General features: G+C 37.3%; 4 protein-coding genes across 5 annotated transcripts; 2 read left to right on the top strand and 2 right to left on the bottom strand.

The window, feature by feature from the left end:
- Positions 1 to 9261: 9261 nt before the first annotated feature.
- LOC137573257 (alpha-tocopherol transfer protein) lies at positions 9262 to 12575 on the bottom strand. 2 transcript variants are annotated; one of them, XM_068285135.1, is made up of 6 exons: positions 12430 to 12575; positions 12219 to 12346; positions 10270 to 10429; positions 10072 to 10153; positions 9548 to 9975; positions 9262 to 9491 (listed from the first exon to the last, which is right to left on the bottom strand). In XM_068285135.1, the coding sequence occupies exons 2-6, from the start codon at positions 12328 to 12330 to the stop codon at positions 9377 to 9379; spliced, it is 897 nt and encodes a 298-aa protein (XP_068141236.1). In that variant the 5' UTR covers positions 12331 to 12346; positions 12430 to 12575; the 3' UTR covers positions 9262 to 9376. The 2 variants fall into 2 exon arrangements, with proteins under 2 accessions (XP_068141236.1, XP_068141237.1); XM_068285136.1 differs by having other exon boundaries at positions 12415 to 12433.
- Positions 12576 to 16108: 3533 nt separating this feature from the next.
- On the top strand, positions 16109 to 18352 carry wds (WD repeat-containing protein wds). Its single transcript, XM_068285071.1, has 4 exons — positions 16109 to 16254; positions 16471 to 16758; positions 16837 to 17462; positions 17552 to 18352. Exons 2-4 carry the CDS (start codon positions 16497 to 16499, stop codon positions 17738 to 17740), a joined length of 1077 nt encoding a protein of 358 aa, XP_068141172.1. The 5' UTR covers positions 16109 to 16254; positions 16471 to 16496; the 3' UTR covers positions 17741 to 18352.
- Positions 18353 to 18684: 332 nt separating this feature from the next.
- Positions 18685 to 22632, top strand: Rbf (Retinoblastoma-family protein). The gene is made up of 9 exons (XM_068284993.1): positions 18685 to 19344; positions 19419 to 19558; positions 19620 to 19808; positions 19864 to 20221; positions 20285 to 20616; positions 20679 to 21417; positions 21603 to 21806; positions 21864 to 22019; positions 22085 to 22632. Exons 1-9 carry the CDS (start codon positions 19087 to 19089, stop codon positions 22208 to 22210), a joined length of 2502 nt encoding a protein of 833 aa, XP_068141094.1. The 5' UTR covers positions 18685 to 19086; the 3' UTR covers positions 22211 to 22632.
- A 985-nt stretch (positions 22633 to 23617) lies between these two features.
- On the bottom strand, positions 23618 to 27089 carry LOC137573144 (HEAT repeat-containing protein 6). The gene has a single exon (XM_068284992.1). It carries the CDS (start codon positions 27058 to 27060, stop codon positions 23875 to 23877), a length of 3186 nt encoding a protein of 1061 aa, XP_068141093.1. The 5' UTR covers positions 27061 to 27089; the 3' UTR covers positions 23618 to 23874.
- Positions 27090 to 27109: the final 20 nt, after the last annotated feature.

The following is a 27109-nucleotide window of genomic DNA, read 5'->3' as shown; positions in this document are numbered from 1 at the left end:
GTCGTTAGCATTGAAAATAAAAATTAATGAAAAATTTAAATATTTTGGCACTAAATAATGCTAATCAAAACACAATTTCATTAGAATTATAATTAAAAATGATAATTAAATAGTAAAAATTCTGAAAAAATTACGAAAATTTAACGAAAAATTACGAATATTTACAATAAATTAACAAAAATTAGAACAAATTTAACAAAATAAGAAAAATTAACAAAAAATTAAACTTTTTGCAATTATTCCCATTATCTCTTAATTTTTTGACTTTTTAGATTATTCTTAATTTTTGCTAATTTTTTCAAAAATTTTTTTAATTATTCGTTAATTTTTGTCAATTTTTTGTTAATTTTTTTGTTAATTTTTCATATTTTGTTGTTAATTTTCGTATATTTTTTAATTTTTGGTAATTTTTTTAATTTTTCGTTAATTTTTTACAATTTTTCCCTAAATTTTTGTTAATTTTTTAAAAATTTTTGTTAATTTTTTCTAATTTTTTGAATTGTTTGACTAATTTTGTAAATTTTTCATTACGTCAGCGAGAGGGCGATTACATTTGTAATTGAGCGAAAGCTGTTCTCCCGATCAGCAACTGAGTGTGCGGGTGACAGTGCAATTTAGTGGGAGAGCACTTCACTCACTCTTTGGCATTGCTGGGCCTATAAAAGAAGCTGCAACTGAGGGAGGGCGCATCAGTTGAGCTGCATTGCTCAGTGAGGTCAAACTGTTGGTGGTCATCGGGTGCGTAAATTATAATTTTTAAGTGATTGCATTATTTTTTTTATATTATTATAATTATTATAAACAATTTCCAATATGTAATTTAATATTTTTATATTCTCCTAATTCATAAGCATTATAATTAAACATTTTCAAATCAAGAAAAATTAAAATTTATTTTTTTAAAAATAGAAAAAATGAGGAATAATTAGAAACAAATTAAGAATATTTAAGAAATTAACGAAAAATTAACAAAAATTAACCTAAAAAATTCGCAAAATTGAAAAAAATTAAGAAAAATTGGGAAAAATTAAAACAAAATTAGGAAAAATAAACAAAAAATTAATGAAAAATTAAAAAAATATATATGAAAAATTAAAAAAAATAGACGAAAATTAACAACAAAATACGAAAAATTAACAAAAAATTAACAAAAATTAACGAATAATTAATAAAAATTTGGAAAAAATTAGCAAAAATTAGGATAAGTTAAGAATAATTTAAAAAATTAAGAAAACGAAATAAAATTTCTTAACTTTTTGTTAATTTTTCTTAATATTATGTTAATTTTTAGCAAAAATTAGGAAAGGTTAAAAATAATTTAATAAATTAAGAAAACATGAGAATAAAATTTCCTAACTTTTTGTTAATTTTTCTTAATATTTTGTTAATTTTTTTTCTAATTTAAATAAATTGTATATTAGACAAACAATTTTTACTAATTTACAAAATTTTTTTTTAATATATCGTAAATTTTCGTAATTTTTCGTAATTTTTTCTAAATTTTCCTATTTAAAAAAATTTTAATGTTTCTTGATTTAAAAATTGTTACATTATAATGCTAATGAAATTGTGTTCTGATAAAAATCTTTCATTAGCATTGTTTTGTTGTCAATGCTTATGAAAAAGTAATGGTCGGCACAACTCTGTTATCAATGCTTAAGTAAAAAATTTAAATTAAAATTTTGGTTAAACATTCTGAATTGTCTTCTTTAATATTGATAAATTTTTTGATGGCTTTTTTGGGGGATATTCAAGGCAATAATGATGACAAAGACGTTGACGATGTTTGCCCCATAAATTTTTATTGAATGACATGTGACCATGGCCCAACTTCAGTTTCGCTATTAACTTCTGAACACAAAGAAACAAATTAAAAAATAGTCGTAATTGTAGGATACTATCAAAAATATCCTTGAGACTAAAACAAGTTGTTCGATGAAGGACGAAACTATAATCAACTTTTTTATGCATTTCACTGGTGTGTGTGTGTGTGTGTGTGTCGAAAAAAAAGTTTATTTGAATTTTTAGCACAATTTTCGTAATATTTATGTTGATTTTTTGTGCATGTTTAACCTTGATTTGAATTTCTTTGCCTATCTTTCATAAAATCCATGATAAACTAAACCGATTATTTGTTTAGTTAGTTACTCATAACCTTGATTTATCGGTAGACTCAAATAGCTTTTGTCTTTCGTGTATGTATGTATGTGTGTGTGTGTTTTTAGGTTAACTTTCGGGTGTCTGTGTGTGTGTGTTTATTTATAGTTAGGTGTTTGGCATTGGTTTGGCAATTTGACTAGCACCTTCAATACCATTTCATCTGAACCGAATTTGCCTGGCAAGTGGCCACGTTGCCATTTGACTTGATATACACCCACTCATCCACACATACACACACACTAACATACCTATACAAATGTAGACCAAATTCTGTACAAATGTTGACGTAGTTTTTAATAAACTTGTCAGCGCCGTGTCCCGGCGGAAGGAAGCAGCGAAACTAGCAATGCAGAAGAAACAACGACAAGGACGTGAAACAAGTCAAATGGGTTAGGGTCGGTAAGTGGTAAACGGATGAGCATAGTAAGTATTTGACCTTCTGCTAATGCAAAGTCTAAATTTACTTTATGATTTGATTTATTTCCCAATGTGGCACTGTGTTGGCGGAAGGGTGGGAATGGAAAAGTCGAAATGTGAATGCTCTCAAAATGGCAGCAAAATTTGTTTATGACTCTAACTTTTGATGTAACCAATTTACAATTTTAACTACAAAAGTAACTCATTTAAATAATTCAGAGGGTCGGATGCAAATGTTCATCTGAAAGCCCTGAAAAGTAGGCAACTCTTTTTTTGATGGCTTCTCCTCTAAACTACTTGCGAGCCTGTTACTTACATGAACAGGCTCTGACTTCTTTTCTACTACTTCTACTTATTATCATCTTCATCTTCATCATCGTTCACATCAACATTGTCCTTTCGTCCGGCGAGTCCTTTGCATTAGCAAAATCAATATTAAGTAAAGAAAACTGGACCCAGACAGAAAACTGGTGAGAATGACAAGAATGTCAACATAAGCACAAAACTTGCTAGCAGCTTAAAGACTAAGTCCCTATCGCTACCTACCCGTCCTCCCCCTCATTTACCCTCAGCCACCCCACAACGTACTTTATGCTCATCAAACACAGCATTTAAGCCAAAACTTTGCGGCGCGTCAAAACTATAAAACAAAAAATATATATAACCCGTAAATAAGCCAGTGTGATGACCCAACCATACCCAGTAATGGCCTGTGAAAGGAGTTTCATCCTTCAATAGTAGAATGGGTAAGTCTTTCCACAGATTCCAACATTTGCAGGGTATAACAACCGAAACACAACAAACATTGCCCCCAATGACATTGGCTATGCCTATGAATCCCCAGGATTCAGGAGAAAGAAGCAGTGCGAGCGAGAGAGAACAAACAAGAGATGGTGGCTGGAGAGAGTAGGAGAGTAGGGCTAGGATGGTTGAGCGGTTGGTTTATTGTGCGACGTCGCCGCTGTGCCCAATTGCTTTTACTTTTGGCGACATGCCGACCAAATGCGGATGAGGGGACCAACCCAAGCAGCGGCAAGCAGCAAAAATTTCATTGACCTCATAAATTGCCAGCACAAGACTAACTATAACTAGAAGAAGAAACTAATCACCCGCACCACCCGCACAAGAGAGAAAAAAAACGAAGAAAAACTAAAACGTGCGGCCTTTTAATGCCGTGCAGAGAGCAAAACAAAACTGTATATATGCGGAAGAATGAAAAGTTATGTATGTATATACGAGGGCTTTGTCAAAAGTATCTTGAAATATATCATTGATCATTTAATCAATCGATGAACAATTCTGTTCCTCTTGTATCCTTTGTTTATCCTGGGGAACTTGATTGTGGAAAATTGGCATGAGTCTGTAAAAGAATTGATCACCTATGCACCTGTTGCATACTTTAGAGGGCCAAGTTTCTTCGTTTTGCATCTATCACTTTCTTTTCATTTAGCCATGATCTAAAGTTAAAGTAAGAAGTAACAACTTCTAAGATGCCTCTCGTTTATTTTGAGCGATGGGTCAAAGCTTGCGAGGAAAATTAAAATCAGTGATGGGGTTGTACCTAAAGGCGGATGTGGGCGGAGGCAAAACGAATAAATTTAATGACTATAGCAAAAAGTCTCAAATGAAGTTATGGTAAAATGCAAGTACATACATATAACAGTGTAAAAGTATCTTATCTTAAATATGATATCGTATGGAGCAGACAATTTGGTTTATCATTCGATAAACAATCAATTTAAATATGCCATACTTAAGATTCTATAAAGAATATGCAAATATATCAGATCAACTGAGTTTTCTACTTTGTTCGGGCCACTCATACATAAATACAATCGATACAGTTTAGATGAAAACATTTTGACAGAGTGTATAGTAGAGTAGATATCTATTATTTTGTTTTCCTTATCTACTTCTAAATATGACAAACATATTTATAGAGCTACAAAGACTAGGATAGACAAACAAAGACCCTATCCATTAGCATGGAGAGTGAAGGAGAGAGCAAGCAAAGGATAGGGTGACTCCTTCTCTGGCAACAAATGTATACAAAACTTTGCCTTTGATCGTTGCCTTTTGATAAGCGTCAGCAACATTGTGACACCGCTTCCAGCTGTGAAAGTAAAGAAGAGCAATCTAAGAGGGCAGCCATGGTTTAGTTTACTCTCTGACGTTAAATGCAACATCCTATAAAGTATACAATTCTCATGTGAGAGAGCAGAAATCGACAAGCACCCAAGAGCGATTGAGTAAGCCCAAGTGAAGCACCTTCATTTGAGCCACCCACCGCCTAAAACCACCCACCTAAAACCATACGCTAGTCAGAGTCACTCACCACCCGCTACTACTTACCAACCATTTGGCCAATGCTTGTGCTAAATGCGATTACCATGGCTCGATTACTTTTATTTCGTTTACTGCATACTTTGAGGCGGTGGCATGAAAATGACTTCTCGCAGCAGAGAGAGAGAGAAAAAAAGAAAATGAAAACGAAAACGAAACGTAACCAAATGAAAATGGCAGAGAAATTAGCATGCAATGACTGAAACGACGAGGAACACCGAAATAAAAGTAACAAAACGGTATGAGTAAGAGTGACTGACTAAACTCTCTCTCTACCCGCCCCCTCCGTTGACTCTCTTGTTCTTTGAGTTCTCTTGGCCTTTTGGGGGTAGTTTATTTCCTCTTGTTTTTCTTGCGCTTTTGCTTCTTAGTTGCCCCTCTGTTGCTAATAGGGTAATGGCGTGCGGATACGCGGCAGAAACAGAAGCACCAGCACCAGCATGTTGTAGGTGTTAAGTAATGAGACAAAGCACACTCACACACACACACACACACACAGAGAAACACACAAATTTAGGTTGCCTGTTTCGTATAGGGTTCTACTCATTTCAATTTGCCACAAATTTGAGGACTACCACAAGCTAAAAGTAATAATGTCAATTCACACAACCAACAAAGGCAAAAGTCAATAACCACCACAAATTGATATCAATAATCAGGTGTATGATTACCTTTATCTTACATAATGTTGTATGGTGTCCAATTCTATTATATTTTGTTGTTTGTTTTTGTTTAATTTCACTTTATTATACATGGATCTCTTATAGATTGCATATCTTTAATTTTCATTTTGAAAGAGAAACAATTTGTTGCATACTTCTCGGCCATAAATTTCACATTAATAAAAAAAAAGCAAATAGAACCGACAAAAATAGTTTAAACAAACTTTCGTTCAATTGAAACGACTCAAGCTTCTATATATATAGAAACATTACTATACATATAGAAATAATTGTTGTTGTCTATTCTTGTTTTATGCTCGAAAACTTGAAATTCGATTTGTTGCGTGTGTTAAACCCGAACTCGACGCCAACTGAACGCCAACTGAACTTATCAGTCACTCAACTGAGCAAAGCCGCCGACAACTCAGTAAGTGTATATGTGTGTGTGTGTGTGTGTTTGTGTCTAAGTGCGTGTGTATGTGTGTGTGTATTTAGTCAAGGACGTAGCCAAAAGGGCAATGCTAGTTGATAACTTCCATTGAGTACGCTTGTAGGATTAATTTCTAGTAAAGGAAAACTGTTTCTTTTGAGAAAAGAAAGTGAACTGAAGATAAATTTGTCTTAATAACTTGAACTTCTAATTAAATTTTAGTAGACTTAACACAGCAGCCTTTAAATGATTTATAGTTACAAAAGAAAAATTGTGTCTCAATTGCTAATTAAATTTGCATCTTTCACTTGCTTATCCAAAGCATATTTTCACCCTATGATGATGGAGAACAGGCTGAAAACTATTTCCGAACTTGTATATAGTAACAAGAATACAGTAATGGCCACATAATTATGGCCTTTTTGTATTTTCATACTTTACTTGGGATTTTTGCGACTCCCCCACGTAACTCTATGAAAATTTTGTTCCCTCAGCTTAAGCCGTTTCCTTCTACAGAGACTTGACAGGCAGTATAATGTAAGGGATAACATTAAATTTTCCTTTAACTTTAACTAATTTCATTTCATTTAATAAGTAATCTACATATCAATTTGTTCATTGAAAAGCGATGGTAAAAATGGTCATGCCATGTCTTTGGCCTTTTAATTACTCCTTTTTAGTTACGCTTATGCTTTTGTGGGTGTGGGTGTTGCGAGGACAACGAGCATACAACAACAACATGTTTTACCATACATGGACGCTCACACACACACACACATTCTCAAACATATATATGTGTAGCAAAACTGTGGAGAATTCAAAGGCATTGTTCACTGCACATTTAGCTCTTAGGTTTGACTGTCTACTCTTCCTGCCTTCCAGATAGAAGAGCCTGGCCTGGCCTAGCCTGGCCTGCCTGTTCTGGCCTGTCTTGGAGGCCAAATGCAAGTTTTTTTTTTTGGCTCAATCCTCTCCATAACTCACATTCAGTTGCAGTCTTCCTCTCTATACATATATGCATATATATGTTTATATCTCAGTTGTTGTGTGTTGGGTTTTCTAAGGTAGTCATGGCACGCCCCGTTTGGCCCCGCCCCGCTCATATGTAACATTTTGCGATTGTTTGGAGGTAAATGTAAATGCAAAATTGATCAATTTGAGCGTCAAGTCTTTGAAGAGTTACCCCCCAAAAGGCATACAGAGAACATTGAACAGCGGCAGACAATTGCATTACCCCAGCACATTTTACTTTCTTTTTTTTTATCTTTTAACCCTCAATCTCCCTTCTTTTCCAAGTCCCTTTGCCACATCCGTCTGCTCCAAATTTAAATTGCTGGCCACAAACTTTGTGTGTGCAAGTGTGTGTCTAAGTCCTGTCGTGGCATTCAATTGACTGAGGCTACTTTTAGCCAACTTCAGTGACGGATTGCGAGGGTAAATATAAAAAGTTAAAACTTTTCAATTTAATTCAAGTGATTTTCTTTATTGGGAGTTGTGAGACACCAAAGTTTCCTTAATACTAAATTTAATTTAATTCATCCCTCCAGACTTCAATACTTTCTTTCTATTCTATTTCTGTTTTGAGCTTTCAACTTAAGTGTCCTTTTTAATAGGTGTCTCACAACTCCCAAATTAAGTATCGGCCTAGAAAAATTCATTAAACTTAAAAGGATATTCTCTTATATACTCTTTTTTAGGAATCCTTGAATCCTGGTCATGATCTCGATAGCCCATTGCCCTTTTAAATTGAAAACCGGCCCTGGTCAAAGTTTCTGCAACGCCTTAATTGTGTTAGTGTTACACATTTGCCTGTCATAAATGGCCATTGACGGAGGGATTGCACTAAGGCTGAGTGTGTCTGTGTACGGGTGAGTGGTGGGTTGGATGGTTAGGTCTGCATTGTACATGCATGTTGATGTACATGGTGTCTAGGTATATATGTACATACATATGTACGTATACAAATGTGACAGCGCATTAGGTTACACTGACTGCCAGAGCTCCTGCCTTAGTACAGCTAGAAGAATATAAGCCATATGCCTGTTTAAGTTTGGAGTAGGATATAGACTTGCACTCCTCCTAGAGTCATGTGTGTGTGTGTGTGTTGCCCACACGATTTCAATCAGACCAACCACTTGCAATCCAACAACAACGTATGTACAAACGATGACCAACAACCCATTTAAAGGTCCATTCAGTAAGTAAAGAGAAAAGTAAACCAACGAACAGGGTTGCCACATAATTCGATTATCGCCATGCAATTGCTGACTGAGTGAGTGACTGACTGACTGGATGACTGGCAGAGGCCCATGTCTCATGTGGATAAAAAGTGTAATCCCCCCATGGCTATAGATGTGTCCCGAATGGGTGGCCATGTATGTACATATTCGTTTTGGGTGTCGCCTGGGGAGTGGCAGAAATGTTTAAGTGAAAATGCATTCAGCTGGGCTTTCATCTGTATACATACATATATGCATAAATAAATGCATTTGTATATATATACATATATGTATATGTAAATATATATATGTAGTCACCACTTCAATGTGTCATATCCAGCATTTTCAATGGTCGATGAGATGAAAAGGAATTTAAGCTGCATCAGTATATTCTGTAATCAATAAACGTAATTAAATATAAAAGTTTTCTTGGTTGCTAGGTGGCCACTTAATTGCAAATACTATAGGGTATCTAAAATGGTTAGTCCAGACCCAGCAAAATGGTCAGCCAACTTTGATTAATTTAATTAGAAATTCAAATCATTATCCAAATCACACCTCAGAAGTCTCAGAAGTCGCATTTTTGGAAGGTAAAAACAAATAAATTTCCTTTTATACATAATCCTTTTCATTCTCCAAGATGGAACTACATATATACGTATTGAACATTTTCTCAGGACTTTGTTAAATCGGTAAACAAAATTACAGACTAAAAGATTTGCATAGTTGAAAAGTTTTCAAACAATTCCACCCATGGGAGGATTTAGGAGAAGAGTCTGAGGTGACCCCACTCGAAGTATCAATATTTATAATTTAATTTAAACTTAGTTTGTCAAAGGCGAATCTCTAACCATAACTTTTTTAAGATCTAGGGGGAGTTTTGGCAAGCAAATTGAATTGCAATTCCCAACTAGCTTTAGTTTCGAAGATATGCAACAGATTTTCCTCAGACTTGATGAAAGAAAGCTATGAATCGTGTTGCAACTACTTTACATTTGTTTTTTAAGGACAATAATAGACAATTCTAGTATAAAGATAGATAATATACACATATATATTTACACGATATAATAATACATAAGCAACAAACAGTAAAAGGACGAAAAAAAAAAAAAAACAACCCATAAACAATTCTTAGAACTAAACTAATCGATTTCCAATGTTTTTAGACTTGGAATGATTTCATTGCATTTCTTGGATTGTCCAAGCTTCTTGGATACTTTGTTGATCTGCCAGTTTAAGGGATCACTTAGATAGTCCCTGAAAGTGAAACGAATGTCAGTTGAAGTCCTTAGGTCACTAAATAATGTGATTACCTTTGTTCTTTGAGCAACTGCATCCATTGTTTCTTAAGATCGGACATTTTGCCTGCATTCCCGCCATATTCTTCGGGCATCATGGATTGTGGGAAATGTTTGTAGGGTGTATCGGCATTCGGTAGATGAAAATGTATTAATTTAAAGACTTCACTCTTAATGAACGGCTTGACAACGGTTAATACTTTATCCAGATATGATGGGCAATTGATGACATGGATTTCCTTAAGTCGAACGGGATGTGCCTCTTGGACAAATTTCATATAGACACGCAGTGAGCCGAGCACCGTTTTGGTCAAATGGCGTAGGGTATAACCGGCCATATCGAATATGGGAATTTCGCCATCCGATAGAGGGCCATCATTCTCGGTGGCGAATCGACAATCAGCCACCATGAAGAAGACCTTAATGCCAGCTGTAAAATTGAACTGAGACAAAAAAAAAAGACAAAAGGTTTTTATTATTATTATTATTATTATTATTATTACTTTAAGCTAGTGGGCGGCGGCATTAAGTTGGCTTACCTTGTCCGCATCGAAGTCAATCAGGCGATAAAAGAGTAATTTATTATTTTCCGGTGTCAAACCAGGCAATGGTATTAAGTCGCTGCAGGTCAGACGGGGCAGGGGGGCGGGGCACAAAGAAAAATCATATAAACCGGTTGCAAGCAACACCCACACCATTTTTTTTTTTTGTTTTGTGTTTCTTATTGTCATACTCACGCTACTTGCAACAACTGCTGGGAACTGGCATCCATGGGATCGCGATCAATGAATATGTGGGCATGCTTATTCCTCAATGTATAATTCAGTTCCAGCAAACGTTGTGAGGCACTTGCATCGCCCCGAGTTGTGTGCAGAAAGCGACGCAACAGTTTGGAAGCTGCAAGGGAGACCAAAATAAGAGTTGCAGTTGCAATTGCAATTTTGCCGTTGTGTCAGAGAGAAAGACAAAGCGAACGAGAGATAGAGAGATGGACAGATGGAGAGTGTGTGGAAAGGAGTCAATTTTTGTGGTTGCACAGACGAAGAGAAAAAAAATGCAAGTTATGTAATCAATTATTACAAGTTTCTTGGGCCGGGAATCGGCTACTGAATGGTTGGATAGTCGGATGGGTGGTCAATTGCTATGTGAAATTACCCAGAAATCAGTGGATTTCAAAACAGAAAGAAAACTCCACGAAAGTTTGGAAATATTGGTAATTATTATTGTTTATTTGGTGTGCCTATTCATTGATTTGTTCAACCACTGAGTAAAAGTCTTCAATGGAGTGCAAAGACAACCTGTCAAAGATTTCGACCAGATTAATATACATATATGGAAGAGTTTTGGTTAAGGGTCTAACAATAAATGTTCATTATAGTAATAAATGTTCATTTTCATTTGTTTTTCAAAAATATAAGATAATTGATTAATATTTGGAGCCCTAAACCCTTAAGTAAGGCCTTTTGAAAAAAAAAAGAAAAGGATGCAAGATAGTTAGGCAGTTTTTGCTCTTTTTACGACAAACTATCTAATTCGATGGGTAATTGTTATTATTTCTTTGTTAAAAAGAGTTCTTTAGTAAAAAATTATGCCGTAAAACGACTCCAACTAAAAGACCCAAAAACTTTAAACAAAATTTTCAAATTGCATATTTGTTTTAAACTAAAAATGAAAGGTATACAGTTGAAATTAGTTTTGCTAGATCTACAACTTCTTCGAAGAGTTCATACCCCCCAAGTTGGGGGACTTTTATTGTAAAGAGAAACAGCGGGGGAAACAGCTAAGATGACCACATTTTGGGCCCATCAACTCAATAACCAATAAATTCCTGAAATTTTAAACATTTTTTTAAGTTACCTGGGAGTCTAGAAAATCAAAACTAAATATCGAAAACCTAAAAGTCATAAAATTGTCCATTCCTGTGTTATTTTCTGGTTTCCCAAAAATACTTTTAAAATTCAAACTTCCTCTTAAATCCTTAATATTGCTGTTTGTATATGATCCCTACTTCAAAAAATTCAAGTCCGACTCAAACTATGAAAAACTGTAAGTGAAAGGTAATCAAATCCGCAGGCAAATGAGGAATTTCCCATGAAAATCTGACAAAAATTTGATCGTATTCATCGAAACTCTTTGAACTTTTCTTTATGAATCTTTACATTTTATAATACTTTCTTTTATATTTGGGAAAAAAAGAAACAAAACAAATTGACTACAAAAATTAAAAACTTTCAATGGTAATTTTTGAAAATTTCTAAAAAAGAATAGACTAGGAAAATTTCAAAAGGACATTTAGTGACTCTTCTAATTTTACTATACCTAAACAATTTAAACTTTAAACTAATTTGAAAAGTAAAAAGTGTCTGGATAAAGGGTGAGGAGGATGGGTCTTCTGTTCAACATGTAGACAAATGGAAACTTTGATCGGTCAAGTGTATTTTTCCTAAATCCAATCCTGAAAAGCTTTTCTGAAACTTTGTCTTCCTCTTCTTTTTGTGGAATTCTTAACTCTGTTTTTAGCCAAGACATTCCCATAGAGTCTCCACTTTTAATTCCCCTGTAAAACCCACAGACCAACTTTTGTTTAAACAAAAATTTAGTTATAACTTTATTTAAGCTTGCGGTTGTGACTGTATTTCACTTGGCTTATTAAGTTGGCTTATTATATCTACCCTATTTGACTTACATATATTTTGTGGGAATTGCGGTTGCGTTTTAATCCATTGCTGCAATTCGATAACACGTTTCTCCATTACCAACTCGTGTTCATCATCATCATCTTGATTTCTATGCACCATAGTTGAACACGCGATTCTAAAGAAGAAAAATGGAGATGCCGACCCAATCAACAATGAACTAACATCTAAAAAAAAAAAACACACTCAAATAACACTAACAAAATATATTCCAAAAAGCGCGTCTGTACGATGCTAATTCGCGACTGCAACTGATTTGCCGGTTTGGGATTCGGAATGGTCTCTGAAGAGAAGTTTAAGTCGATGTTGCTGCTGCCGCTGCTGTTGCTGCTGCTGATGATGCGGTCGACGTCGTTGATCGCAAAAAAAGAAAAAAAAACAACAAAAATTATTATAAACTTAATGGTTTTCGGCAAGTTGGAGGACCGAAATTGTTATACACTACACATCAAAATGAATGACTGAAAATTTAAGATTGATTTTCTTATCCAAGTTTTTTTCGGCCAATCAAATGTTACTAATTTACATAATTAGATTCTAAATCTGTTCCTGTAATTAAATATTTGGGATATCTTTTTTTAAATTCCTTGCTAAACTAAATATATTTTTATGGTACTTACTAGTTTAGTGAGTGGCTTTTAGACATGGTAAGAAACAGTCGAATTCCAGCCATTGTCATCTTACTTCTTTAGTATTCAATTCTTGGAGGACGATCGTATCTATATACATATGTACATTTATGCCATATAGAGTACATATATCCGAAATTGCCAAAACTTATTGAATTGATTTTGAAAACTGCATAGAAATTCCCAAAAAACGAAAAATTCTTTTTAAAATCAGTTGAAAACTGCCTGAAATAAAGCTAAGAAAAAATTTTACAAGACGATCAGAAAGATTTTCAAATTTAAATCAACGAAAAGTTGATTTAATGTTTCATAAATTTACAAAAATATATGTACTTCTAAGCAAAATGGATAAACTGACAAAAATTAAATTTAATTTAATTAAATTCAGATAGCTTTTATGCCAAATTTTAAACGATTTTCAAAAGGGATAACTCAGTTCAGTGCGTTCAATTAATTCTGAATTTCAATGTAAAACAAATTATTAAGTTAAATTTTTAAGAGAAGCAAAAAATTGGAATGAAGAGCAACATATCGCAACAACTCTAATTAAGTTAATTTAATGAGGTTTTTATAAATTCAAATAAACAAAACATTATCTTTGCGAATCATTCTTGACCGAATGTTTGTTGTAATGCCTTTGGATTGCAACAGGCCTTAAATTGACTTAATCCGGCACTGATTCTTGATTCTCAATTCTCATGGTTCATGGTTTTATTTCTGTGTTACCTTCTGAAATTGTACTCAAAAATACCAGATTGATTTGGTATTTAATGTACTCACTTTTGAAAGGGTATGGGAAAGAAAAGTACCCCACAATGCTGACTCTGACTCTGGAAAAACATTATTGCAACTTCAACTGGCTACGCGGTCGACATAATTTGTAGTACACACATACATACATACATAAGTATGTACAAGTGTATGTGGTTGGATGGTTGTATGGATGGTCGGCAGAGGGGAAGGAAAAGGGGTTTGTAGATCAGACATACAGGTGATGGGATATATTTGTATATACATACATACATATATTTTGTGCTATTTACGTAACCAAGTCAAGTGCTTTTAGTGCGTGTTCAGAAGGTCGAAGTGGGCATTGTACTTAATATTTGGGGTACAATTCTATATGGATGTCCCCGTCTCTGTCTTTCTCTATCTATCTCTTTCTCACTCATGCACACGTGGCCAAGAAACTTCTTGGCCCAAATTTGGTTTTTGGGGGAACCATGAAATAGAGCGTTTTATCGCGACATTGGCAAACAAAAAATATTTGTTGTTTTCGTTTTTTTGTTTTTTGTTTTTGTTGGTTGGGCCAGACCCAGGCGATTCCAAGCTGCGCTCCACTTGTTATGCCGCTGGCCAACTGGCTGGCTGACTGACTGACTGGCCGGCTGGCTGGCTGGCTGGTTGTACGTGTTTCGCAAGTTAAACTATGTTTGTATGTAACTCAGGCAGCAACCGCAGCAACATCGCCAACAACAACAACAACAACAACAACTTGAATTAAAACAAAACTGTCAAAAAGAAGAAGCACATCCCAGCGAAAGCAGCTAAAAACTAAAATCAAAGCAAAATACAAAATTAATACCACCTCCTCACACTTCCAGTTCCGCAGACCCACCCCAACACCACCACCCCGCCTCGTCAGTCTACAAGCGAATACGATTATCAAATTATTTAGCATTCATTTAATGCAATTCTAAAAATTAAAAGCAACATAAACAATGAAAAGAAAACGTCTGGCCTTGTCCAATGACCAAATGGAACTTTGCCTCCAACTTCACATTCAAACTTCGACCAAAAACGCAGACCCACAATTTAACGTAAATGCTAACAGCCCCAAAATTGAAATGTAGTCAACAATTTTGGTTATGGCCATGTGAAAATTTATATGACCAAGTTGCCGGTCGGACTACTTTATGGTGTTTATATTGTTTGGCGGGTTTTTCAATTTTAACAACCTTCAATTAAGCAGTCACATATTTGCTATAAGGAAGTAAGTGAGAAAATATGTGTGAAAAATTGTCCACATACATGTACACATGGATTATCATGAACAATATAGAAAGTTTTAAGAATAAGTATGGAATATTACAAAAAAAAAAAACACAAAAATTCCCTCTCACATTTCATCTAATCTCTTGCAAATTTCTGGCAACGCTGCAATCCTTTGAATTGGCAATGAAAGTTCAAAGTTCTAACTTGCTAACTTGCTCAAAAAGCAATTAACTCGTAAATTTTGTCTTTTTCTGTAAAAATTAAAAATAAAAAAAAAGAATTAGAAAGCTTTATGACATCATGTTCTCATCGTTATAAACACAAAATGCCATCAAAAACTGGCTGCATCATGGCATCAAAATGACCTAAGAACATTAAGAAATGTTTTAACAAAAAAGCAAGCTAATTATCATATATTTCAACGATTTTGGTCGACTTGTATATGGCCTGTAAGTATATACACATGTAGTGGGTCAACAATCTTGACTCTTGGTTTTTGAGGGATTGTGCAAATCAAATTTTTATTTTGGGTTGCAACAGAATATGCTGATTGTCGGCAACAATTTTAGCATATGCATTTCGTATGCAATTTTTCGGCTAAACAATTTTCGCAATCCACTAATGGAAATCTCATCCATCATCGTCGTCATTATCAACACCATCATCATCATCATCATCATCACCGTCACGATTGTTGTAGAGTCCAGCAGTAACTAAATGCAACAACAACAACAAACACATATAGATAAGTATTCATACATATGTATGCGAAATGCCTAATTGCATTATCTTGTGGAGTTTTTTGTGCAGTCATCTGTAATGGTTTCTTTGTATTTCGTATTATTGTCGATACGAAATCTATAGGAATTTGCAAAAAAAAAAAAAAAACTAAACTAGACAAATCTAAGTTAGCTTTACATTTTTGAAAAGGCGTTAGAAAACATGAAATAAAATTCAAATAGGTTCCACAATAACGTAAGTCATTAGTGCAGTCAATTTAGCTATTTTTTCATCATCTCTGGTGGCCCATATTTGGAAAAAGCGAGAAAATTCGATTTTTACCAGTTTAAAAATATTTTAAAATATTGCATAGCATTTTAAATTCGTTGGACGTCAGTTAAAAAAATTGTGTAAAAAAGGTTTTACGTATTTAATGCCAGACAAAAAGTTTACAAAAGATTATAGCCTTTTTTAAGGATTTTGATACAGAAATACCAAAAAGACACAGACAAAGAATACCAGAAATACACAAAAATACCAAAAACAGACAGAAATACCAGAAAGACACAAATTTCCAAAAAATCAAAAGAAGATCGAGAAACCGCATTCTAATTTAACCAAAAAAGAGAAACGAGAAAAAAACAATCAAAACAATAACAACATCCAGACAGCTTAACTGGAGGTAAATTTAGTATACTTTATGAACAACAACAAACACAAAGCTGTCAAACACACCGAAGCATTAGCGTTCCAGTTGTGGCAAGAAGAAGCACGTGCAACACAAGCGAGGGATGAAAAAATTGCAACAACCCGCGGAATTATCCACGAACCACATTCTTAACTTCTGTGTTTAAGCATTTATATACTTATATATATATTTTTTTATAAATATATATAGGTTTTGCAATAATTTGATATAAAACAATGGTGCCCATTGGAGCCGTGCATCCCGGCCATCCCGGTGTTGTGCATCAACCGCAGCCACCTCAACCGATGCCCACAGCTCCCAGCGGACCAAATACCCTGCAACCCAGCTCGGCATCATCCACATCGTCGAACACAACCTCCAATAAAAGTTCATTGTCGGTGAAACCGAATTATACATTAAAATTCACCCTTGCCGGGCATACCAAGGCCGTTTCGGCGGTGAAATTTAGCCCCAACGGCGAATGGTTGGCCAGTTCATGTAAGTTGAAAGTTTATCCTGTTTATTCTCAAATACTCGTGTTTTAGTATTAAACGAATTGATCTTTAATTTATTTAGCTGCTGATAAACTCATTAAAATCTGGGGTGCCTATGATGGTAAATTTGAGAAAACCATTTCGGGTCATAAATTAGGCATCAGTGATGTGGCGTGGAGTTCGGATTCACGTCTTCTTGTCAGTGGTAGCGATGACAAAACCCTCAAAGTATGGGAGCTTAGCACAGGCAAGAGCCTAAAGACCCTCAAGGGCCATAGCAATTATGTCTTTTGCTGCAATTTCAATCCGCAATCGAATCTGATTGTCTCTGGCAGTTTCGATGAGAGTGTACGCATTTGGGATGTGCGAACTGGCAAATGCCTGAAAACGTTGCCCGCTCACTCGGATCCGGTTTCGGCGGTGCATTTCAATCGCGATGGCTCACTCATTGTTAGCTCCAGCTATGACGGACTGTGCCGCATTTGGGATACAGCCAGTGGCCAGTGTCTAAAGACACTGATCGATGATGACAATCCGCCAGTGAGTTTCGTCAAATTCTCGCCCAACGGAAAATACATATTGGCAGCTACACTTGATAACACACTCAAGCTTTGGGATTATTCCAAGGGCAAGTGCCTAAAGACGTATACAGGACATAAGAATGAGAAATATTGCATATTTGCAAATTTCTCCGTCACTGGTGGCAAGGTAAAATACTGTCAGAGACACCATAAAATAGAAATAGAATTCTTATCCTGATGTGTATATTTATATATATATATTTGTAATTTTTACAGTGGATTGTCAGCGGCAGTGAGGACAATATGGTCTACATATGGAATTTACAAAGCAAAGAAGTTGTACAAAAGCTTCAGGGACATACCGACACCGTCCTCTGCACTGCCTGCCATCCCACAGAGAATATTATTGCTTCTGCTGCTCTTGAAAACGATAAGACCATAAAACTATGGAAATCGGATACATAGAGAAGGCGGCAGCCTATCGCTGGTATCCAGCCCTCCTCCTTCTCCTTTCCCACGCCCTACTGCAACTCTCCGCAATCACACACACAACACAAAATACACATATACATTTCTTTTATAATCTTATTTTAAACAAAATTTAGTTGTAATTACTCTTAACCCTGGAACCATAATCTTAACAACCACCCCACCCCAATCCCGAATGAGTTTCTCCTTCCCTTTATTTTGTTTTTTTTTTTTTTTTGTTTATGTAATTGTTTCCCCTCGTTTTTCCCCCTTTTCTACTTAAATCACATTCTATAAAGCTAAAAGCGGACACTCAAAACCTGCGTTTCTCAAAAACTACGAGAGACCGGTGTCCATATAATATGTATAAAATATTTATTAGCCAGAAAACAAAAATTACAATAAACACAAAAGAGAAAAACAAATTGGAAAACTAAAACAAAAACACTCCCCATTTATAGGCTTTAACACACACACCCCAAACATATAAAATACAAATTTGTCAAAATTGATAATTCTTTTGGTGGCAAGACATTGTATAACTTAAATTTAAGCAAAAAGTTCTATATATACGAAAAGAAAATAAATATATACTAAAATAACATATAACGCAGAAATTTCGTATTAAAAAATCCCCAGATAAGTAGTTAAAATGGTAATTTCAAAATATGTATTGCTTTTTTGCAACAAAAAAAGAATGAAAGTGTGTTTTATGTTATTTGCACTATCTGTTTTTACTTTTGAAAAATATTGGCGATTTTGTTTAGCAAAATTTTTACTTTTTTATTCCTTTTTACTAGATTGTTTTTTTGTTTTCCTTTGAAATACCCGTTACATATAATTTTAGTTCCTTAAAATTCGACTAGTGTTGGCTAACGGGTGCATTAAGAAAAGTGTCACCATATTTTTGGCTTTTGCTAATTGTGATATTAAGTACGGTCACTCTACTCACGATTCTCCATTTTTCCCGCCTTTTTTTATGGAGAATACATTTATTAATCAGCGAACGAGCCATAAAATTATTAACTGAAACCTGCGACGCACATGCACAAAACATTGTCGAGCCGTAACCAGTGTCTGCTATTCAGTGACAAGTGAATACAAAAACGGCGCAAAGCTGTCATCTGTCTCTTTCTCGTTGTCATTGCGCGCCCGCCAATACCAACACCACCGCGCCAACACCGTCCCCGGACCCCGACCCCCCGTTGCTGCTGCTGCTGACGGCAGCAACAAAAAAAAAAAACGAGCAAAAAAAAAAAATAAAGGAAATATAAGGAAACCAAGAAGTGGAGTAAACCAAGTCATATAGCAAAAATAGCAAAAGGAATAGTCATAAGAACAAGATGAGCAACGATGTACATAAGCAGGAATTGGGTGCCGAAGTGGTTGCCATTGGCAGTGTGGGCGGCGGTGGTCGTGAGAGTGGAGTTAACAGTGCCTCCGCCTCCTCACCCAATTCGGGTGCCGCCTCCACTGACGATGCCCAGGAGAATACACGAGCCATATATGAGAATTTATGCCGAGAGCTAAACATGGATCGTCAGACTGAAGAGGATGGCTACAAAACATTTCAAGAAGTGTGTCAACGCTGCTCTTTGGAGGTAAGTGCCAACGGCAAGAATATATTCAATTCATCTATGTACATCTATCTATATTTCGCCTTGTTTGTGGCTAGGGCGATGTAAGGCATTGGTTGTGTTGCTGCCTCTACATGGCTTGTCGAAAGTTCAGCATGCCCACTGTAAATGGAGAGGATGCTGTAGTACGGGGTAATGGCGTTTCCCTCAATAATCTGCTAAGATGCTGTCAAATTAGGTGAGCAATTCAATCCACTCACTTGAGTTACAGAAAAGTAATGTATTTTGTGTACTTTAAGCATCTACGATTTCAAGACCAAGATCAAACAGTGGTGTGACATGGCCAATCTATCCCCGGATTGTAAAAATCTTATTGAGGTTGTTGATCGTAAATTTAGCATCACATTTACTTTATATAAGAACTATCGGGTTATCTTTGAGACAATCTTTCTATGTCCGCCCAACGAAAAGAAGCACTCCAAGTACAGGTAAGTTCATCTCAATCGTTTTTGAGTTTTGGCATTTAATTACCCATTGATTTAGTTCTTTACATGCCAATCATACCAGTCATGGCAGATGCTCCTACATCAAACTGGACGACATCTGTTGGCGGCTCTTTCTCTGCGCCAAGAATCAGAAACCGGCAACAACTGTAGATTTAGTTACATCGTATAATCTAATGATCTGCTGTATCGATCTGATCTATGCCAATGTGTTGGCCGAAAAACGCTCTGATCTCATAAATCCCGATTTTGAGGGTCTGCCATCGAACTGGAATTCACCGGATTTCCGGGCCAGAGACAATTGTATACTCGTTTATTTCTGCGAAATGTCAGCTGAGGCCAAAGCCATGAAAGAGACATTATTTCCCAAAATCATTGCCAGTTTCTTTCAAGCGAAGGTAAGGCCATCGAATATCGAATATTGATCCTATCCAACATTTCAATTTTTTTTATTTTTGCAGACGATTTATGGAAACAAGGATACCATGCTGGGACTATTGGCCCGTGAAAACTGTGAACGCAATCTGAGATCTCTAAACATCAGCTACGAGCAATATGTGCTGAGTGTTGGCGAATTGGATGAGCGTATCCTAAGTGCCTACGATGCCAACGAGCATACAAATCTCAATGAGCAGGCCTTGAAACCGCCTGTTACGCCATTGACACGCAAACAGGATTTACCATCGCATCCAACAGCGTCGGATCAAAAATTTGAGGCGGTAAAAAATGCTACGAAAAATGTAAAACAATTACTTGCATTTAGTGGCATTAAAGAGCCAACGGATTTTGTAAAGTAAGTGATTTCGAGTTTATCTCTGTATTTGTTGCACTCTCATTTGTTTGCATATTTCATAGGCAAGCTGGCGATGATGTGGTTGCAAAACTAGTGCAAAGTATCAAACAAATGAAGCAAAAATTTCTAGCCAAATATCCGGAGGGCATTGATCGTTTTGAATTGGCCGAATGCAATTTTTACTATCTACTCGATCATATATTGCGTGCCGAAACTGAACAGAAAATTAACAAACCTAAAATTGATCTCAAACGTCAACTGGTGCAGAAGGTATCGTTGTCCATCTTTAATGTCACCCTAATGGCGTGCTGTGTGGAGCTGGTGCTGGCGGCATATGAAACCGAATGGAAATTTCCATGGATAAATGACTGTTTCAGTATTAGTGCCTTCGATTTCCAGAAAATAATTGAAATTGTGGTACGCCATGGCAGTCGTGTGGGCTTTCTCAATCGCAGCCAGATCAAGCATCTCAATTCAATTGAGGAGACGTGTCTGGAGCGTTTGGCCTGGTCACGCACCTCGCCCGTATGGGAGATGATTGCCTCTGCTGTGAAACCATTGCCCACATCATTGGATGTGAATCGTGATCAAACAGCTGGAGCATTGCAAATATTTTTAAGAAAAGTCTATCTCTTGGGTTGGCTGCGCATCCAGAAATTGTGCTCCGAATTAAATTTAAGCAATCCAACGCCAGAGAAAGTTTGGCATATATTCGAACATTCGATAGCGCAGGAAACGGGTCTAATGCAAGATCGTCATCTCGATCAAATCATTATGTGTGCAATATATATTTACATAAGAGTAAGTACAGTCCCCAAATATCTTTCGCGATCCAATTAAACTATACACATACATAGATATACCAGCATGCCATCTCCTTCTGACTTGGAGGTATCTATCCCATATTAACTATTCATCTAATGCCATTCTCTCTCTCCCTGTCTCTTCCACTTTCATCTCGGTGACCATGTGCTCTGTACTCATAGGTTACAAAAATGGCGGAGCCAAAATTTATTGACATTATGCGCGCCTATCGCAATCAACCGCAGGCGGTGAATAATGTCTATCGCGAGGTGCTAATCCTGGAAGGTGGCGAGACCAAATATAAGGATATTATTTACTTCTATAATAAGCATTATGTGGACCGCATGAAACAGTTCTCCATTAGCTATCTGGACAGGACTGTCGATGTGAGTAGCAGTTACCATTATACAATGTGTTGTGAGTTAACTTAATATGTTTTGTAGCCGGCGGATTTACTGCTTTCGCCACATCCAACGGAACGTCCTGCCCAGCCCAAGAAGCTGACACAAAATCATGTTTATATAACGCAAATGCAAAAGAACGAAACTCTTGTATCGGACAATAATATGATCTATGAATTCTATCGGAGTCCTGGCAAGGTATGGACTCTTAAAAAATCTCTCTTAATATCAGGAATATCTTAATATTTATATTCCTCTTTTAGGATCTGGAACGAATGAATGAAAAAGTGCGAGGAGCTTCGGGCAAACGAATGCTATGCTTTGGTGATGAGGCTGGCTTGGGACCAATAGAGCCAAAGCGTTTGGTGCGCAATCTGCACTCCGACTAGAACTCAATCACACTTTCAATCCATCAACAAGTCCACATCCTGTTTAGACCCATCATATTCTCTTTTAGGCTTAAGTCTTAGACGAAGTGAAATTCTTTCCTGTTGTCCATTTTGTCCCTGTGGCCAAAGAGGTGATGAAAATTTGTTGTTTTCTTCTCTTTCTCCACCTTTTATTTTTTTTCCCACTATTTAAAGCCAATTTTTTGGTGTCTGGTAGTTTCCTAGACACAGTCACAAGAAGATCTCACAATTAATACTGAGATCTTCTTATTTTTTTCTTATTAGGGGGCAGCTTAGATTATTAATATATGATTATTTTTATCAATTGATTGATAGGCGCGATACTCTTTACTTAAAACCTGACATTTTCAGTTTTTCTTCTACACATTTAAATAATACGCGCCGTTTGCTCTATATTTTAATTGTTTTTCGCCTTTTTTTTAGCTTGACACATTTAATTTAACACACATACACACAACGTATAAACATTTACACATGCTCACACAAACACACACACACACATATATATATATATACATATATACCTTTTATTTACATTTTTTTTAATGAATTGCGCTTTGGATTTGTGATTTTCATCCAATCCGAATGCACACGCCTAGGCATAGAACAAAAAAAAAAAAACAACAACAATAACACTTATTAAGAGATTTTTTTTTTAGCAAAAAGCTCTGGTCAAGCTCTTCCCCTAATAAAGGGTTGGTCTCCTGCTCCAATAACAAACAAAATTTAATATTATACAAAAAAACGTGTACATCATTATACACAAACATATATATACACACCACCCCACACACACACACACACATATATAAATATACATATAAACATATATAAATCATTATATATACAAAGCAACAAAAAAAAAGAAAAACAAAATTGTATACATCAAAATAAAATTTCAACATTTTTTTCTTGGTTTATTTTCCAAAAGAATTGGATTCATTTTTTTTTTCGTAGCCCATCATCATTTCGAAATGAATTCAAATCCGTTTTAATGCCATTTTTTAACATGATTCGTTTATTAATGTTTTTCCAATTGTATTGTCGAAATTTTCGGCGTCATTAACAATACTAAGGAAAATTGCACATATTGAATATGTTTTAAGTTAAATATACATATTTTAAGCATTAAAATTATATGTAAATATTCTGAACCATTTTGGAATTGGAAATTAAAAGGTGATTTTTTTTTTGGAATCGCAAACGAAAGCTGAAATCGATTTTGAGTGGAAAACGTTAAGAAGCCTAAATAAATATTTGTAAATTGATACAAAAAATCAAAGTAAACATCAAAATTAAATTCAGGATGCTTAGGCTGAGCATTTGAACCACTATAGCAATCTAGTAAGCAGCTGAGTAAGCCAGCAAATGAACAAAATGAGTTAGTTTAGTTAACAAAACTAATTTGTATTATTTACATCAACGAATAAGTATGCAACAGAAAATTTTAATGGTGATATATGTAGAATCCTCGACTGTTAATTGGATATATCGCGAGTTACTGTTTATATGAGCTCATTTATCTATAAGGATCTAGCTTCCTGATGAGAACTAGTCTTGACCCGTCAATGCGCCAGGATATATATGCAAAAACAAAAAATTCATCTTTATTTTGGTTTCAATAAATAAATAGTGGAGTATTATTAGCTCTCCAGGCGCAGTGCATCCGAAATGTAAGTCAACGCGGACAGTTGCTCGCCACTCAACGACGTCGAAGGTTTGGAATGCATGCGCTTTATAAGCAATGAACTGCAGGTAAAGAGAGGTGCAGCTTGTTCTGCGATAATGCGATAGGCGACGCGTCGCCATGTTGATGTGACCACATCCAAATGCTCCACAAGGGCCGAACGGCAGACGGGCAAATCATCCGAACGCGCCAGATTCAACAGATGGGCCATAGCCAGGCACAGCTGCTGCTGCAGTGCGTCCCGATGATTGTATTCCTCGTAGCTATCCAAGGCATTGGAGCGTTCGGTGGCCGCCAAAAGAGAGCGCCAGACTTCGGTGTAATGGGACCCGAAATCGGAGCGTTGCTCCACTTGCAGGAGGACAGCGGTGGCATTGATGCGCACTTTAAAATTGCCATGTTGGACAATGAGTTGTGACAGCGTGGGAAAGAGTACGTTGGCCATCTGGACGCATGAGGCCGGCGTTGTGAACAGGGCACGATTCTTAACCAAATTGCCGAGAGCATAACAGGCATTCCATTTGACCTTTGCACTGCCAGCATTGCGCACACAGTCCAGCAGTTTGATCAGAGCACTTTCCCGCTCAGCCTGTGGGGGCAACAGTTGCAGAAGATTGCCCAGGGAACGCACAGCATTGGCTCGCACCTTGTCATGATCGCTGCATGCCTTGGTAGCTGCCGTAATGAGACGTCCAAGCAGGTCATCCGAAATGCGTTCCGTTTGAACAGAAGCCACCAGAAGAGCATCACTGATGTTGCCCAGAGCCCAGGCGGCTTTAATACGAACAGCCAACTGGGTATCGTCCGTTAGGCGAAGAGTCGACTCGGCGGCATTCTCGATGAAGACCAAGTCGGACCGCAGACTGGGATGCAGCACATAAACGGCCAGCGCCCGCAAGGCAGCACTGCGTACCAAACGCTCCTCGGCATCGTCACTGCTGCAGCCACTGAGAAAGGCCAAGAGGCCATTACGTTGCGGTCGGGGTAGACGGTCAAAGCTATTGCTTCCCATATTGGCCAGTGTATCGCAGAGGGAACATTTTAGAGAGGCGCTCGCCTCATTCATGTAGGCGGCATAAATGCAAGGCAAAAGCCGTAGCCAGAAGGCGAGATGTTGTTCCTGCTCCGACGACTGTTGATCCTGGCAATAACGGGCCATTTGATAGCCCAAAGTGTCCAGACAGCGAGCGGCATAGAGTCGCACATCCTGCGAGGGATCTTTTAGGCACGAGGCGATCACACGACTTAGACGAATCAGATGAAGCTGGAGTAAGGCAAAATGCGTGGCCATGGCCATGATAACCTGTAGGCACTCTAAACGCAATGGTGAGGCTGTTGAGGAGGTTTCCAGATAGCGGAGTACTTGTCGCAAAAGCCAGGAATTGCGTGGTATAGGCGGCACGAGTACTGGCTGCCCCAGAGTCTTCATCTGCTCACCCAATCTATCTTCCTCAACCGCCTCGATTTCCTCTTCTTCGTCGGAATCGCAGAACTCTTTTAGCTCACTTTCATGGTGTTCCTCTGTAGGTACTGGACGCGTTGTGGCCAGTCCCACAGCACAGGCCATTTCCTGGGTTAATTTGGGTGTGGCGACCAGCATTTCCATTACTAACAAGGCGGACACTGCGACTGGGGTATCATTGTGCTTAGCCAGTTTCTTTACGTAAGGAACAAACTCATAGACAAAACCCATTTCCAACTGCTCGAAAGGAGTAGCTTGCACTAGGACGGCCAAACATTTGAGACACTGCGTCAACACAGGCGGCACATACTCACGCTGCAAGATGGTCGAGAGATTCCGGTAGGCACACATCACCGCACTGGCCAAACTGACAGCAAATGGTGTATAATTACTGGGACCCTTGGCACTTGCTTGACTCAAGTACATCTTGGAGCCGTAGAGCAATTGGGCAGCCACCTGCAAAGCCATTGCCCGGCAACGGGGATTGCCATCCAGTTGAGCCATGGAAAGTAAATTATCTCGACGCTCCGTGTCACTGGGAAAGATTGCATGCCAGTAGCCATAGAACTGGCGTCGAGTCAAATGTTTGGCCAATGCACTTAGCAACTGCAGTGCAGCAACTCGTACTTTGGCTTGCAGATGATGGACTTGGCGCTGCTCTGGATTGGCCAATTCCGTTTCGGAGGGAGTAAAGCCTTCAGAGTCACCAGTGCGACATCCGTAGTCCAGATTACCTGCGAGCAGTAATCTATCTCTAGGTGATGTTAATGTTGCCTCCACTTGATTGTCTACTTGTTGGCCAGCCTTTTGCTTAGTCAGAGAACGCATTTTTCTAGCCTTTGTTCGTCGGCCACCTTGATTGTTCTTGCTGTTGTTGCTGCTGGATGCCGGCTCGTCGTCACCTTGCACATGAGCGTGTGATTGCTGTGCTGGTTGAACTCTCCAGGGCAATAGACGTTGTTCACTTCCATACTGAAGATTAGCTAAAATGAATCCCATCAAACGGGATGCATGCTGCTCTGCATAGTTTGGCCGCAGAGAAATGATCTTTACCAGGAGCTGATATGTTTGTGTTAATTGTATGGGCACTTCCTCTGCCTGCGACTGTAGCCAACGACCCTCGAACTGAGGTTGCAGCAAATTGTCCGCCAACTCTTCAGCCAGGGACAATAAGTCGACATCAGATTCTACATCTAGTTCCATTAAGATGACATCTTGGCAAATCATTAGCAACCAAGAGGCCTCCACAGACATGGGCTGCTTAAGACTTGCTACCCTTGGCCAATAGTGCCTTATTTCCGTACCAGGAATCGCTTTTAGCAGGGTGGCCAGGAAAGTCAGTTCAACCGGCTGCAATTCCTGAAATTGTTTCATCCGGTGGAGCAGATATTCCACCAAGCAATGAATATCACCCAGTAGTTCCAACTTTTTACAAGCCAATAGCTCGTTTAGCCATATTAACCAGGCGGCCAACAGGTTCTTTCTTTCCGTTGTCGCTGTTGCTGCCAACAGCTGTTCGAGTTCCTCTACCCTGATGCCATGTCCATCAATTGTGCTAAGCTGTATGTCCCGCAATAGCTGGATCTGGAATTGATATGGCGCGGAAGCTGCCTCCAATCCCTTCCAGCATTCATTTATGACGTGCAAAAGCGCTTCGCAGGCCTCTCGCTCCTTGTCCATTAGGAAAACCGAAACAGTGTACCCGTATTATTGGAGTAAAAATAAAGAA

The sequence above is a fragment of the Drosophila tropicalis genome, unplaced genomic scaffold (genome assembly GCF_018151085.1).
Source record: "Drosophila tropicalis isolate 14030-0801.00 unplaced genomic scaffold, ASM1815108v1 contig_4, whole genome shotgun sequence".
NCBI lineage: Eukaryota > Metazoa > Arthropoda > Insecta > Diptera > Drosophilidae > Drosophila > Drosophila tropicalis.
Note: the sequence above shows the minus strand (reverse complement) of the source record. Positions and strands in the feature narration are given on the sequence as shown.

Excerpts from the sequence above, each read along its gene's own strand:
- Rbf (XM_068284993.1), top strand. The coding sequence starts at position 19,087 with ATGAGCAACGATGTACATAAGCAGGAATTGGGTGCCGAAGTGGTTGCC. Across the intron at positions 20,222-20,284 it reads CCAGTTTCTTTCAAGCGAAG|ACGATTTATGGAAACAAGGA; the intron begins GTAAGGCCATCG and ends TTATTTTTGCAG. Across the intron at positions 20,617-20,678 it reads GAGCCAACGGATTTTGTAAA|GCAAGCTGGCGATGATGTGG; the intron begins GTAAGTGATTTC and ends CATATTTCATAG.
- wds (XM_068285071.1), top strand. The coding sequence starts at position 16,497 with ATGGTGCCCATTGGAGCCGTGCATCCCGGCCATCCCGGTGTTGTGCAT. Across the intron at positions 16,759-16,836 it reads CGAATGGTTGGCCAGTTCAT|CTGCTGATAAACTCATTAAA; the intron begins GTAAGTTGAAAG and ends TAATTTATTTAG. Across the intron at positions 17,463-17,551 it reads TCTCCGTCACTGGTGGCAAG|TGGATTGTCAGCGGCAGTGA; the intron begins GTAAAATACTGT and ends TAATTTTTACAG.
- LOC137573257 (XM_068285135.1), bottom strand. The coding sequence starts at position 12,330 with ATGGTGCATAGAAATCAAGATGATGATGATGAACACGAGTTGGTAATG. Across the intron at positions 10,430-12,218 it reads GCAATTCCCACAAAATATAT|CTTCCAAACTGTTGCGTCGC; the intron begins GTAAGTCAAATA and ends TCTCCCTTGCAG. Across the intron at positions 10,154-10,269 it reads CAGCAGTTGTTGCAAGTAGC|CGACTTAATACCATTGCCTG; the intron begins GTGAGTATGACA and ends TCTGACCTGCAG.
- LOC137573144 (XM_068284992.1), bottom strand. The coding sequence starts at position 27,060 with ATGGACAAGGAGCGAGAGGCCTGCGAAGCGCTTTTGCACGTCATAAAT.